The sequence below is a fragment of the Acartia tonsa genome, chromosome 4 (assembly GCF_053477335.1).
Source record: "Acartia tonsa isolate MP-2025a chromosome 4, ASM5347733v1, whole genome shotgun sequence".
Taxonomy (NCBI): Eukaryota; Metazoa; Arthropoda; class Copepoda; order Calanoida; family Acartiidae; genus Acartia; species Acartia tonsa.
In genome coordinates, this window is record NC_137263.1 from 34401963 (window position 1) to 34417054 (window position 15092).

The following is a 15092-nucleotide window of genomic DNA, read 5'->3' on the forward strand; positions in this document are numbered from 1 at the left end:
GGGTACAATATGGAACTGTGAAGAAACGGCGGCGCAACCGCCGAAAACCGCCGAGAATTGCAAAAAAATTTGGCGGGAAACGGCGGTTTCCGGCGGTTGCGCCGCCGTTTCTTCACAGTTCCATATTGTACCCCTTTAAAGCAACTGCCATGCAAAATGTCAGACCTGTAACTCTTTTTTTAGTTGAGTTCCTTTGTTGACTTTTAGTTTTGGTTTCAAAAAGTGGCACATCCGCCTCCCCCCTTTAAATTTTTCTTCTAAATCTAAAATACGAAAAATTAGTTTGATCAAACCTCTTTAGAGGCTAGGGGCGAAACCGCTAGTATACATATATTTTAAAGGCCTCACAAATATTTCCTGCGTTTTGTTAACAATTCTAGCTATAATTTTTTACCTTTAGTCACAAAATAAAAATAATGGGCGATATTTTATCGTAGTACTCAATTACATTTGCTGAAAATAATCAAAACTATTTTTGGACACCCGTTTTGTTGTATATTTTCAATAACTGAATTGAATTTTATGCCTAACTTTTTAATTTATATATTTCATGGTCAGAGGTGAATTCTTAAAAAACTTTTGCCCCCCTAAAATTTTAGTGAGGCAAAATTATCCCCTCTAAAATTTTAGTTTGCCTCGCTGATTTTAGTGGAGCAAAAGTTTTTAAAGAATTCACCTCTGGTTTCTGTACATCAGCATGGCAATATTCGTGCGAAAAGATACAAGTTCATAATTTATATTTAATAGGTATTATTTGCATTGATTAAAAATATTTTACATGTATAAGTAATTAGCTTTCTTAAAGCTTTAATAAAAAAGAAATGCTTCCATTTTATTTTTGATAGATAAAATTGATTATTTGCATTTATATTTTTTCTTATCTTCTTGGCTTAATTATGATGCGTTTGTTTATTTAGAAAAATTTCATTTTTGTTTACTAGTTTAGTTCATTGATAGCAACAGTGATTATATAGCTATTTACATATTTATTATTTTTAACAGCTGATTCTCTAACTATGATTTATATTTACACAAAACAAAATGATATTTTTGTTTTATTTCAATATTCCAAGTCACAAATATAGCTGAAATCTTTGGTTTTCTGACATTGAAATTAATTTTTGATTGAATTTATTAGGTTTACCTATACATTATTTTTTAAATGAAAAAATGTTTATCTTTCAAACCAGGTTGTCGGAGCCGTATAATTTTGATGCGGCTCCGGCTCCTACCTTAAAATTAATATATCAATTTTTGTTCATTATTGAATTTGATAAAATAAAATAAATAATATAAAATATTTTGCTTTTATTTGATTAAAGCTATATAAAAGTAGAAGGATCTGTGTCTATTTGTTAAGTAACAATAGTTCGTCAGTTTATTATATGGAAATAGACCGTTGCCAAATTATAATATTACTTTAAAAAATCATTTTTAGCTTATCTGGAGCCGGAGCCGTTTTTAACGAAAAATACGGCTCCGGCTCCACCAAAAATGTTGCTGCTCCCGGCTCCGGCTCCGAAACACTGTTTCAAACATTTACTTGGTAGATATAGGCTTTGAAATAAAACTTTCTTAACTTAAAAAAAAACTTAAGATGTCTTCATGTGACTTGTGCTTATATTATTTAATTATAATTATCCTTATTAAAATATATGCAACTGATAAAAACTAATTTTATGTACATTATAATATTTATATACATATATTATGTCAGATGATAAATAGACACCTGTTTGATTCTTTCAGATATTTTAGAGATGGGTGTTCCAGTAAAGGTTTACCTGGATCTTATGTCCCAGCCAGCTAGGGCTCTGTACATTTTCTGCAAGGTGTGTATTAGAAATCACTTAGTTTTGATTAGCAAAGCTACTCTATAATTCGAAATTTCCGTCTGTCAGCTACGTTTAGGGGAAAACATGAATTTCTCAGCTTCTATTCTGCCCAATTCAAGTGTGCTCTATAAATCACATTGTTCTTCAGTCCATCGGAATTATCTTAAATACAATTTTCTTAGTTGTTATCAAAGCTAGATTGTTGAAATTTTGTGTGAAGATTCTTATGTCTACTGGTCATCGTTACTTACTATGTCCGTCTGACTGTCGGGGCTGCCGACCCGCCCTCGCTTTTATGTTCTGTTTTATAATCCTCTCAGAAAAGTTATTATTATAGGTAAAGAAGTTTGATAATATAAATAATAAATATTATTTTTACAGGTTTCTGGTATCCAGCATGAAATTGTACCTGTCCGGATTCTCAAGGACAGTTTACATTTTTTGTAGATTAATTATGTATCAATGTATTTTTTTACAAAAGGGATATTTTTCTGTGTAAGGTATTTATTTTTATCCCTTGAAAATAAAAGTAAAAATAATGAATTTTGAAGATAATAAACTAATAATATGAATAAAACTGGTTAACTTGCAGGGTGACACAAAAACTCCAGAGTACACAGAGATGAATCCATTCCAGAAAGTACCTGTTATAAAGGTACTTTTAGTACTTAAATCTTAGTGGATAGAGGCACAGACAGAGCGATAGGTAAACAACAAATAAAATAATAACAAAATAAATAATAATGCAATTGAAAATAATATTAGAAAATTTTGTCTTTGTGAGATCAAAAAAATAGAGTTAAGATTTATCCGTCTACAACCAAACTTTATTTTCTTTAACCAAAACAAAAGATTTTAGAATTAATAAAAAAAACTAGAGCCTACAAAGGAACAGTAAAATCCCGCACATTTATGAGCACATCTAAAATAGTGCTTGATCTCAAATTTATTGCAGGATGGAGATTTTGCACTGACAGAATCTGTTGCCATCTTAAGATACCTGGCCAGAACCAGGGAGATTCCAGATCATTGGTATCCTAAAGGAAATAGTTTTATATTCATGTATTAAAAGGTGCTTTCTCCAAAAGTTTCTAGCGAGCAAAGAAACCCATCCTCCTTATTTTTAAAATAAGTTGAAAATAAGGGATGAGAGTTCGTTTTTTTCTTTATGCAAAGCCTGTCAGCTGCTCTAAACCTGCGGGGCTACCCTGTACACAATATAACCGAACCTAACCTGACGTAGAGTAAAAACAAAGACCGCCGCCATGAATTAAAGAATTACGAGATTTTAAAAATTAAGATATTATTCAAGCACACCATATTTACAGAAAAAATGCCAATTTTAAAGCAAACATTAATATTCTCATAAATGCTGCGACCAAACTGTAAGAGGTGTCTACACAGTTATATGAATTAAGTCACCTAAAAGAAAATTATACAACTTATTTATATTGTACATAGATGCTAGAGAACAAGCTAGAGTAGATGAATATCTAGAATGGCAACATCAAGGAACGAAAAATGCAAAAAAAAAATACAATGAAAAATGCTTCAAATAACTTTTTGCTAAATGACATGTATTTCATTTATCACTTGGTCAATAGCATATAATTTAATCTTCGCCCCTATTCTTAAATTTATTGTTTTCACTTACTAGCGGCTACGCCCCTACTTACTTGCGGCTGCACCGATATCTCTTAGGAGGGCAGTTGTACCCTTTCCCAAAATATAAATCTTCCCAGGACGTATAAAAAGCTACATTATAATGGAAAACCATATCGGTTCTGCGGTTAGCGATGTCTTTTTACATTAAAACTGTAAAATAAATACTTAACATATGTTGTTATTCCATTCTTGCATTTTAATCGTTCCTGATCCAGGTACAAGACTGCAGTGCTCCAGATTTTTCCTGGAGAAGTTTTTAATTCCCATGGGCACCAGGAAGAGGCCAGATGATAAAAAAGTTGAAAAGATGAAGGCAAGTACAAAGATACAGGGATTCAAACCTTTGTTTTTTGGGGAAAAAAGTAGAGGTCTTGAGTGAAAAATTCAATTGTATAATATTTTCTTTGCGAGTGTTATGTTGATATCAAGTTCACAAAATATCATAATTATTTGGTGTGCCACTACTTCCTCACATGTAACTTTTCATACCCTCATATTATTACAACAGCACAAACTAACTCTTTCCTTTTACTCAACTTCTATCATCATAAAACTCCTATAATTTATTTGATATGTGTTTATGTGCAGTGCAATGCAAATATGGAACACTATAATGGTGTTTTAATATGCATAATTGTATAGAATATGCCAAAAAAAGGTTTAATAGATACACCTTAGCAAAGTATTATTTTTATTTGTACTGCAATTAAAAACTGTATTGTCTTTAGGCTAACATGGAAACCTGTCTGGAAGAAATGGAACGAATCTGGCTGAAAAACGGAGAAAAGGACTTTATTGCCGGTGGTAAAATAAGTGTTGCCGACATCCTGGCGGCCTGTGAAATGGAACAGCCGGGTATGGCCGGCTATGATGTGAGAAACCGCGGTCCAATCCTTAAAGCTTATATGGAGAGAGTTCAGGAAAGTTTTCATTCAGAACAGAAAAATTTAAAATAAAATATTTACTGTCAGTAGGGAGGTAAGAGACTTTGGATTGTAATTATTATGGTTACAAAATATTTATACACATGTTATTCTTTTATTTGTTGGCTTAAAAACTGTAGGGACTTTTATTAAATCTTCATTGACATTGGGTTATACTATCTGGAAGTGTCAAAACTTTTCAATCATTAGTTTTTAATTTACAGAAGGGGTGATTTAGTTTATCAAATTCAAAGTTGTATGTTATTTATCGTACATTGTATCTGAGGAGGAAGATGGGGGGGGGGGGGGGGGCTAGTAAGAAAAATATTGATGAAAAGTTATGGTAGAATGCTCCTAAAATATTAAGATTTGTCAGTATTATATGAAACTGCCCTGTACAGGATTCTCTAAATCCACACTACGATGTTGCCCATGAAGTTGTTCAGAAAATGATCAAGAGATTTGGTGGCGAGGTGCCAGAAGCTATGTACAAAAAATAAACAAAAAACTTATCAATTCAAGGATTAGAGACGTGAAACCTGAAATTGCAACAACATTTTTGAGAACAAGGACACTTATTTCCATAAAAAAGCCAGCAATATCAAGATAATAAGTTATGTTATGCTGATATTTTTCTTTATATCAATGTTTTAAACTGTAATTTTGTCAGGTTTAACAAAAAATCACTGAGATTTAAATAAATAATTGATAGATAATTCAGTAATTTATGAGCACGGGCGTCTTTATTCTAATTGGTAAGAAGTAGGCAGATAAAACCTTCCCAAGTCTTAAATTTATTAATAAAATAGCCAAAAACCATCCAGGGTCCTACATGATATTATGTTAAAGTTCCTAAGCCTCCACGGACGGAGTGATTAACGCACGTACATAGTTATAGAGTATCTGCGCAACTCAGAATTAGATTACACTAACTATTTCCTTGATGTATAAACTTACCAATGGTGCTCTTAGACATTTTATATTTTTAAATATATTGTTGAATATAAAAAAAAATATATTTTATATCATTCATTTGTGATTTAGTCTTTTTATTTTAGTCATGAAAATACTTTTTATAATATTTGTATTTGCATTTAATAACAGAAAAAATGAAAATGTTTTCAGTTAATGTTGGATGAAATAATGTTAATAATAAGACTGGTTAGGTAAAAATATTCGAATAACAAAAGTTTCGTGATTTTCATAATATATTGTTTTTTACTAGAAAGATAAAACTATTGTTTACATAATTATTGTGTAAATTATCTTTAGTTTCCATGCATTACTTAGTGATAAAAGTAATATATTTTACAGAATTTCTTTTACTTTTACAATTTAATAAAATATGTTTTTTTAAAATATGACATTCATAAAATAAGGAAATGAACTGTTAAAATAATCCTCATGCTACTTCCATTGTCCTTATTTTGCATTAGATAGTTAGATAATTATAGAAAGTTTATATGTTCAAATATGGCAGCACAATGCAGGGCCATTCCGGCCACATAATTGGAAAGAAAGTGTACACATTTTAGCACGAAAGGACTGGTTTTTTTTCATGGCGTTCATATGTTAAGTCGGCTTTTAATAGCTCAATTTCTTAGGATTAAGCTTTAAAAAAATCTTATCTTTGTCTGCCAAAATTCCTTTTTAAGATGGACGGATTGTTTTGTAATATTGACCATTTAGTGTAATAAATCTATTGATGTAGAAGAACCCTAAAAATATAAGAAAATGGGAAGTAGTGCGCCAGTACGAGTATATGTGGACCTGATGTCCCAGCCAGCCAGAGCAGTATACATCTTCTGCAAGGCAGCTGGCATACCCCACCTGATTATACCTGTCAGAATTGTTAATGGAGACACAAGGTAATCCACTTAAACCCTGCGGGCCATCCCCCTAGTCCACGGGGGTTAGCTTCAGGTTGGTCTCATGCTAATTTTAGCTCTAAATTTGAGTTTCTTTACCTAAAAACCTGTAATTTGATGTATGATAATTTACTTTGAAAAAATGCTTTAAACCCCTGCGGGCCACCAACCTAGCCCGCTGCGGTCGGCCCCGACTTGCTGAAATACTTTGAATAATGGCACTATGAATAGACATAGTGTATTTTAATGGTAAAAAATAAGAAAAAACAATTTAAAGTAAGTTTGTACATCAAAATAGACCAAAAAAGACCGTAAAGCGCCAATTCTGCAGGGTTTTTCATAAATAAATTAATATAAAATTGGATTTTACATTTAGATGTATATTGGAATAGGCATGCATACTAAATTTCAGAATACTAGCTCAATATTAAGCCCATTACAATATATGGATGTAATGGAACACTGCTCTAAAAACTATGTTAAATTTCAGGACAGAAGAGTATACAGCTATGAATCCGTTTCAAAGAGTTCCTGTTGTTCAAGACGGAGATTTTGCCCTCACTGAATCTGTCGCAATATTCAGGAAAATGTTTATCATTTCTACTGAAAACTTTCTTATCAACATATTTTAAATTTTTGAAATTCTCTTTGTTCATTGGGACGAAGGTGGCAGAAAATAAGCTCTAAAATTAAAATATAGTATTTGATGGGCGTAAGGTCATTTTAATCTTCAAAATATTTTTTAATTGCTCAATTATCTCAACTATAGCCCTTATGGATGTCTTACACGTTTTAACATTTTATTTTAAAAGATTTTTGCTTTGAATACTGGTAGAAAATGAATGATTTTTACTCAACAGATATCTTGCTCAGACACGGGTTGTTGCAGATCATTGGTACCCGCAGGATCACAAACTACAGGTAGAAATCTCTCCTTAGGTCTGTTTGGAATCATCTATCCAAATCATAAACGTAACAAGCCAATGTAATTACATAGAACTGTAAAGAAGTGTTTGGTACCTAGTTAAACAATTTGTAAAATAAAACAATTTTATAAAGTCTTTAGAAAGTGAAATTGCTTATGAATCATTGTATTAGGATTAGTTTTTATTGGTAAACAGTTAGTTCAGTTTGAATATCAATTATTCAAAATAATTTTTTTGTTTAGGCTAGAGTAGATGAGTATCTGGAATGGCAACATCAAGGTATGTACAAGTTACAGGACATAGTTTTTACCTTTGTAAACTTATACCCATTGAAATGAATAGAAAATAAAATAATCTCAGGTTCTTTGTAAAACTTCTTAAAAATTAATATCTTAGGTACTCGATTCAGTGGTTAATTAACAAAAAATTTTTACTACTTTATCATATTTTAGGTACACGTCTCCAGTGTTCCAGATTCTTCCAGGAAAAATGGCTTTTTCCAATTGCCTTCAGACAGCCGCCCAACGAGAAGAGGATAGCCAGCACGCGGGTCAGCATGGAGAAGTGTCTTGAGGAGCTGGAGCGGATCTGGCTCCAGAGTGGCCAGAAACCATACCTGTGCGGTGATACAATCAGCTGTGCGGACATACTGGCAGCTTGTGAACTGGAACAGCCGGCTATGGCAGGATATAATGTTCGCGAGAAAAGTTCCATTTTAAAGGTTAGTTGTATTACGCCTTTTTTGTAAATATGTGTATTGTTATTACCGTATTTCGCAAATTGAAATTTTAAAATGATTCCCAAATACGGTGACTCCTAAAAAGTCGATGTATTCGACCCTTTATTTTTAATTTTAGCACAAAAAAAAGTTTTTAAAAAATTGTGATTTCTCTCCACCTAAATAGTTATAATCCGTCCCTGAACCTATTAGAGGTATTACTGTAAATGAGAACCATATCGGTTCTGCAGTTATCGTAATCTTCTCTTATATAATGATTTAGCATATCCCCAAAATTTTGGTGGCAAATAATTTTAAGAGTTCTCTGGTGCTAGCTATCATTTATATGTTTAGGCCTACATGGATCGAGTGAAGTCTGAGCTGAACCCCTACTACGACGAGGCCCACTCTGTTGTGTACAAGGTGACCAACAAGTTCAAGGGTCAGGTGCCTCCGTCCGCCTATCAAGAAAAGGCAAAGCTTTGAAGTTTTAAGAATTTTTAGATTTTGATTTAATAGTCTATACCTATTGTTTTTTTAAAAAAAAGTCTTTTGCTATTTACCCTAGCTTAGAAACGGATTTTCTTTTCTTGAAACAATCTCTTACAAACTTTAGTTTTCATTTGATAAAAAATACCATTATGTATAAATCTGTGATATATAAAGAGCTTCCTTGTTTCAATAAATTTTAATATAAATTCAAGATACATCTAAATATTGTTACAAAATAGTTTATTTATAATTTGTTACATTTTCAGATTTTGAATCTAAAAAATGTTTTAAATATTAATCCAGTATGATTTGATAATTTGAAAATGATGTCTACGGATCATCGGAGCAGCAACATGTCCACGGATCAACGTGCAAGGAACATGTCCACGGAAAATGGCAATAATGAAATATCTGAGGATATATATGAGAAGGAGATACAAACTCTACTGGGTGCCAATGCTAATTATATACAAGATAGTACAGCAGAGCAGACAGAAAATGAAACTATGGAGGAGGAAAATGGGAGACTAATATATGTAGAGGTAAGAAATTACCAGGGAGGGAGTAGACATTGGACTTGAGTTATACTATACTGTCATTATCTAATTCGTTTGTATTAAACCTGATACTTTTATTAGATCTTGATTTGCTATTACAAACTAGCAGTGTCTAAACTTTCCAACCAATATTTATAATCTTCATAAGAATTAATTTCCTTTATTCTAATTGGATATACCTATACATTAATTTATCTTGTCTTATTCCCTAAGGTCAATGAAATATTCTTACATGAATAATAAAAGTTTCAAAGGGTATTTTGATGTTAAGAAATGCTAAATATTTTTTTTCTCAAGATTTTAAATTTTTATTGTATTTACTAAAACCACATTATATTCAAATTTAATCATCTAGGGAGGTGTGGATGACCAAACGTATTTGTTTGATGGGGAGAGCCTGAAGGTGAGCCTTATCTCCAACAATACCTACATCACAGACTTGATTAGGACTGTTTGCCAGGCCAGGATCAACAATCTCTATACAGATCTTACATTTATATGCAAGGTACAATTCAGTTTCAGTTGCTGTAAGAACATTTATACAATCGATTCTATTTTTCTTGCTATTTTAAGCAATAAATAAATTTATACAATCCTTATATAAAAGCAACATGATGTCTGCCTGTCTGTTTGTGTGTTTTTAAATTACTAGCTGCTTCGCCTCTGTACTCTAGGTGACAAGGGGAAGTGTCCTAAAAATAGCCTAAAACCAACTTAAGGCATTTATAAAGGTTCTCAATAAAGATCAACCTAATCAGACAACCCATCCTGAGATCTTTAGCTACAGACAGAAATAAATAATAATTTTTATTAATTCTAGGATGGTTCAGTTCCGGCCCACTCTTTCTTATTGGATAAATTATTTTTCTACTGTGATATATTCTTTCAATTGACAGAGGAGGATCAACTTATTTTTGTTCCAGATTGCTCTAAAGCTCAGGTTCATACTAAAGTTGTTGATCAATTAATTATGAAGTTTTTAAAACACACATTTGATTTAAGTTTAAATAAAATCTACCGTTTTTTAATGTTCTGATAAATTTTTTTTATTATTTGGTTTTCAGGTAGAATCAGCTGTTCTGGAGGTTTATAATTGTGGAACAATAAACCGGTTTTGTCAGCTGTTCAACATCCATGATGGAAAAGATCCAGCACCGGTAACTTATCAAAATAATCAAGAAGATTCTTCCAAGTACAGGTTGAGTTTTTGAAAGTTTATTTCTGCTATAAAAACATTTTGCTATTTTTAAAAAAAGATTTTTATTAAGAAAATGTTCGTTACGAACTCGTTTTTTTATACAGCATCGAAGAACTGAACAATTTTCTTCAAATATTAAGTCATAAAATATTTATTTAGAATAAGTGTAAGAGATATTGATGAATTATTGGATGCAAAAGACAAACAACTTCAGACTCAAGTCATTAAAAAAGTGGTAATATTCAGTTGATTTTCGCAATTCCTTCTTTAGGTTAAAAAAGGGGGGGGGGGGTGCAAAAATGGCAATTAGAATCAGAATTTCATGATGAAATTTGGCATGAGTAATCCTTTCTTTAATTGTATTTTTATAGGAGGAAAATCCGGAGAAAGTTGAAGATCGTGAACAAACCTTTAAATGTACAAAATGTGATCACAGGACTCGAACCCGAAGCTTATTACGGGCACACATGATGAAAAACCATAAAAGTACAAAATCCCAAAGTTTACTAAAAGTGAATAATAGAACTAAAATTAGAGAACCAACTAAAATATCTGCTGTTACAGTAGATAAACCAAATATTTTACTAGAACCTGACAACAAGGATGAAAGTGAGAATGCAGCTACGCCAATGTTAGAAAATGAATTAGTGTACAGCTGTTTGCTGTGCGATTTCCGTACGGACAGCAAGTTTGATCTGAATCAACATAAAAGTCAGAAGCATGTAAAAGGTGAGAAGAAAAAGGGACAATATTAAGCACATTACCAAAAAATTGAATAAAACTATTTTCCTTTCATATCAATCTGTTACATAATAGAGACAAAATATATATTTTATTTGTATTACGATGTTATAGCCTATTTTCAAATATCTTTTTTTAGGGGAGCGTAAAAAGAAACACAACTGCCATCACTGTGATTTTTCAAGTACCAGAGTTAGGCTGCTAAAAGTTCATACAGTTAAGGTATTAAAGTCCTAAATATTTAGGTACAAAAAACACAAAAAGACTTTGTAAGTCTATTTTCTCCATATTGAAGAAAAGTATAAAAACATATTTTTGTCCGTTTAAACGAAATAAAATTCTTTATAATATACACAACATAATATGCATATACTGTCAGCCACTCAACTGCTATACGGTATATATAAAGTATGTTGTTGTTTTTAAGCATTTTTTCAAAAAGATTTCTAGTTTTCATTTCTTCCATCAATTTAAAAATAAACTCCATGCTTCCTCGTGTTTCGTATGGCCCATATGATGATACATTAAGAAATAAGGGCTGTAAAGTAAACCCTAACACATACTTCTTTATGGGTCTTGATGCATATGTTTAAGGTTTGTTTTCTTGTATGTCATGAAAACTTTTCTTGTTATTGTTTGATATTACATGACATAGCAATAAAAAAAAATCAGCAAAAAAACGGCGGTTTGCTGCAACCCATATTATAAATATTTCTTTTATTACTTATAGGAGCACAAAGACATTCCAAAGAAGTTTAAATGTAATAAATGTGATTTTGCTACAAATTATCAAATCAACGTGGATAAGCATATGAAGAAATTTCATCTAGGAATCACATATTTTTCATTTTTGTTCACATATTTGTTCCTAATTGGTTCTCGTAATTTTTATGTTATAAGGAACTCTAAAAGCGTGGTCTCCATTAGCTTTGTCGGCGGTTTCCTAAAAGTTTTTTTGAGCACCTAAATTTCACAGTATTATGTCTGTTAAGTTATATAAAGGGTTAGGATGTGTTTTTCTCGAATTCATTCGAATCCGGTGGATAGGAACCGGTTCTCATCCATACGAAAAAAAACTATGTCTAGCAGCGTATTATATCCAGCTTTTTACAATTATAAAAATGTACAATCAAAAGATAAAAACCAGTTTTATTCTTATAACTGTACATTCCATATCCGCGGAAAGCCGTTTATAATACGATGCGAGAAATAACTATTATCGTATTTGATAGTTAAGATGTTCATTCTTTTGTTTAAATTTGCAGGATCTTAAAAAAAGTAGCTATTTAATAGTCATAGAGGAAACTTGGATAATTTTAAAGAAATTGATTGGTCGGTCTTAACCAATAGCGTCCAAACTTTTAACCAAATATTTTAATCCGCAGAATTGATGGCGTAATTTTTGTTAAAAATCATTATAAAGGGGGGGGGGCGAAAGTGACACTTTTTAAAACCAAAACTAAAAGTCAAAGGAACTCAACTAAAAAAAGAGTTACAGGTCTGAGATTTTGCATGGCAGTTGCTTTATAGAGGTACAATATAGAACTGTGAAGAAACGGCGGCGCAACCGCCGAAAACCGCCGAGAAAAGGCAAAAAAAAATACGGCGGGAAACGGTGGTTTTTTGGCGGTTGCGCCGCCGTTTCTTCACAGTTCCATATTGTACCTCTATAAAGCAACTGCCATGCAAAATCTCAGACCTGTAACTCTTTTTTTTAGTTGAGTTCCTTTGTTGACTTTTAGTTTTGGTTTCAAAAAGTGTCACTTTTGCCCCCCCCCCCCCTTTGTATTCATCGTCCTATGTTTTATCCCCTAAGATCCTTGCGAATATGTGAATAAAATGTTGCAGGCATACCTGGATCATTCCAGTGCACGCAGTGTCCCAGAACCTTCTTTGTGTTGGCCAAGCTGAAGTGCCACCAGCTGGTGCACACTGAGGAGAAGAACTTTGTTTGTGAGGAGTGTGCGGCTAAGTTTAAGAGAAAAGATGATCTTAAGAGTCACATGAAGATACATTTACCTGACGATATTAGGTAAATTTTTTTAATTTAATTATGGAAACTTCATACATTTAAACGCAAACCGATTTCTAAAATATATAATTTCCTCTTTTTAAATCTACCACACTCTTAAAAATTCATAATTTACACAACAGTAAAGCCAATTTGATACCTAGGGGAGTTGGAATGTTTTTCGTGTATTAATATTTTACCTTAGGTTATGATATATCGGATACAAGGTACAAAGAAAACAAAACTTTAGGCACACGAAAAAAAATTCTCCCTCTTTATTTTCAATTCATCAAAAATAGGGAGGAGAGGGCGGGGGGGTTTTACCTTAGATATTAGTACGTTGGTCATAGGGTATAATAAAGGTTAGGCATAAAAATAAAATAAAAACTTAACCCCACTATTATTATTTTTTTTATAGATTAATGGAGAAAGCGAAGAAGTTGACAAAGGCATGTCCCAATTGTGGAAAACTGTTTGAAAAAAATTGGAAACTTCAACGACATATGAAGGTGTTTAATTCTTAATCCTTATATAAAGTTAATAGGATTTTGTGTTTGTTTTTCTGTGAAAAATCTTGCTAACCAATCAAAAAGTATGGTTTTCATTTAGAATGAAGCTTCTAATAGGCCAAGAGAAAGTTCTTAAATATTTGAGAGAGAGTACTTCCACCCTTTCAAGAGAAATTGCCCCTAGAAAAAATACCCACCCAAATTTTTTTTATGCATGTTAAAAAAGGAAAATGTAAGGTCGTTTTGTACTCCCCACTCCTTCTTCCTCTAGGGGGCGTAGCCGATAGTCAAACCCCAATGGTTAGTGAAATAATGAAAAATTGTTTTAGGTTCACAATAAAGAAAATATAGTAATAGAAAGAGCGCAAGTACCTATGCGGTGGGAACCAATTGGCGGCGTTGTTCTTACTGATTCAGCCTCCGGGATCGGCGGCGTTAAAGCCTCTTCGGCCATTGCGCCAAATGCCGACGCTGGAACAGCCATTGTGGAAATAGATGACGAAGGTCTGCCGCCTGTTCAGGAATTTATCGTACTAACAACCGATGATACCGGCGGCAGTGATGGCGGCGGCGCAGCGGTTGCTGCGGCGGGACATCCAGCTGCTCATAGTATTATTGAAGATGATGATAAATATTGGGTGTAATCCGGGCTATGAAAGGAAACATCAAAAATACATAGAAGCTATGCTTGTCACAAGGGACCAGTATTCTCATTTTACATTTCTAAGTAAAAAATTCCCCACAATCCACTTCTTTCTTCTCCCCCTTTCATACCCACTTACCTTTAGTTACAACATAAAACAAGGTTTACGCCAACAACGCCACATAAATATCCAAATTTCAAATGTAATTAAATTGCTGGAACACGACCTCTGCTTGTAACAACAAAATATAATTGTCATAACTTTGTACTTTTAAAGTGCTTAATATCTACAATTTAGAGTTATTTAATAAACATTATATGTAAATTATTATTGAATGTAAATTTTTAATCTTGTTAATATATTGAATTGAATGAAAATTAATGAAATATTAAAAACTTTGTCTTAGTTAATTTTTGTGAAATTTGCATGTTTTTACGGACGCACGATCTTTCTGTCTTTCTTGATTTCTTACATAAAAGAAACAGGATGTCTGTGTGTACCGAAGGATCTCTCTAACCGCTGAATTGATATGATTCTCCTTTATGTACAATGTTGCTTCTCATAGATCCTTCGGAGGTTTTAAACTATTTTTTGGAGAGGGTTCCGGATAACCAACCTCCCTAGAGAAATTGTCCCTAATTTTCTATATGGTTTATCTCAGTACTTGTCTTTAAAACATCCACGTTGTTATATAAAATTAATTTATCAATCATATTCATATGTCCTGAAATATTGCTTTCCGTGTCAAAAGCTACACAGCAATTGAACAAAACCGTTCTTTTTGGTATGAAAAGTTGTACACTAATTTTCTGTTCCTAATGGTTATGGTCTACAAAGTTAAGCGGGTGTGAAGGAACGCCCTTTGTGTCTTTGGTTGATTTACTGTGTGTGGAATATTGGCGATCAGCTGAAATGGATTTCCTATTCGAGCCCTAGTTTCCTAAAGTGTACAGCAGATAACTCAATTATTGCAGACCCTATTTTCAGCGACTCCGGTCAAATGGA

The 15092-nt window shown here is 32.5% G+C and overlaps 3 protein-coding genes across 5 annotated transcripts in view; all 3 read left to right on the forward strand.

The window, feature by feature from the left end:
* The window catches only part of Vti1b (Vesicle transport through interaction with t-SNAREs 1b), a 5063-nt gene extending 3313 nt beyond the window's left edge, over window positions 1-1750 (forward strand). Inside the window, exon 8 of one of the 2 annotated variants that reach the window (XR_013878770.1) lies at window positions 1598-1750. The gene's annotated coding sequence lies outside the window, so the exon portion shown is untranslated. Of the gene's footprint in view, window positions 1-341; window positions 561-1597 lie in introns of those variants that run through there. The other variant, XR_013878769.1, reaches the window with a different exon arrangement.
* Window positions 1702-8694, forward strand: LOC145315435 (uncharacterized). The gene is made up of 14 exons (XM_080155416.1): window positions 1702-1832; window positions 2217-2259; window positions 2426-2490; window positions 2791-2876; window positions 3295-3345; window positions 3714-3813; window positions 4229-4417; window positions 4822-4917; window positions 6146-6291; window positions 6782-6871; window positions 7149-7212; window positions 7460-7496; window positions 7670-7938; window positions 8290-8694. Exons 1-14 carry the CDS (start codon window positions 1761-1763, stop codon window positions 8419-8421), a joined length of 1440 nt encoding a protein of 479 aa, XP_080011542.1. The 5' UTR covers window positions 1702-1760; the 3' UTR covers window positions 8422-8694.
* On the forward strand, window positions 8677-14482 carry LOC145316916 (uncharacterized). 2 transcript variants are annotated; one of them, XM_080157736.1, is made up of 11 exons: window positions 8677-8969; window positions 9340-9489; window positions 9805-9924; window positions 10049-10182; window positions 10342-10417; window positions 10557-10911; window positions 11063-11145; window positions 11654-11751; window positions 12770-12955; window positions 13353-13443; window positions 13773-14482. In XM_080157736.1, the coding sequence occupies exons 1-11, from the start codon at window positions 8751-8753 to the stop codon at window positions 14085-14087; spliced, it is 1827 nt and encodes a 608-aa protein (XP_080013862.1). In that variant the 5' UTR covers window positions 8677-8750; the 3' UTR covers window positions 14088-14482. The 2 variants fall into 2 exon arrangements, with proteins under 2 accessions (XP_080013862.1, XP_080013861.1); XM_080157735.1 differs by having other exon boundaries at window positions 8678-8969; window positions 10554-10911.
* Window positions 14483-15092: the final 610 nt, after the last annotated feature.

What these genes read in the sequence shown, in the direction of transcription:
- LOC145315435 (XM_080155416.1), top strand. Translation starts at nt 1,761, where the DNA reads ATGGGTGTTCCAGTAAAGGTTTACCTGGATCTTATGTCCCAGCCAGCT. An exon ending in CCAGATCATTGGTATCCTAA is followed by an intron (nt 2,877 to 3,294) that starts AGGAAATAGTTT and finishes TATATTGTACAT; the next exon opens with AGATGCTAGAGAACAAGCTA. An exon ending in AAGCTTATATGGAGAGAGTT is followed by an intron (nt 4,418 to 4,821) that starts CAGGAAAGTTTT and finishes AACTGCCCTGTA; the next exon opens with CAGGATTCTCTAAATCCACA.
- LOC145316916 (XM_080157735.1), top strand. Translation starts at nt 8,751, where the DNA reads ATGATGTCTACGGATCATCGGAGCAGCAACATGTCCACGGATCAACGT. An exon ending in GGAGACTAATATATGTAGAG is followed by an intron (nt 8,970 to 9,339) that starts GTAAGAAATTAC and finishes TTAATCATCTAG; the next exon opens with GGAGGTGTGGATGACCAAAC. An exon ending in ATCTTACATTTATATGCAAG is followed by an intron (nt 9,490 to 9,804) that starts GTACAATTCAGT and finishes TATTAATTCTAG; the next exon opens with GATGGTTCAGTTCCGGCCCA.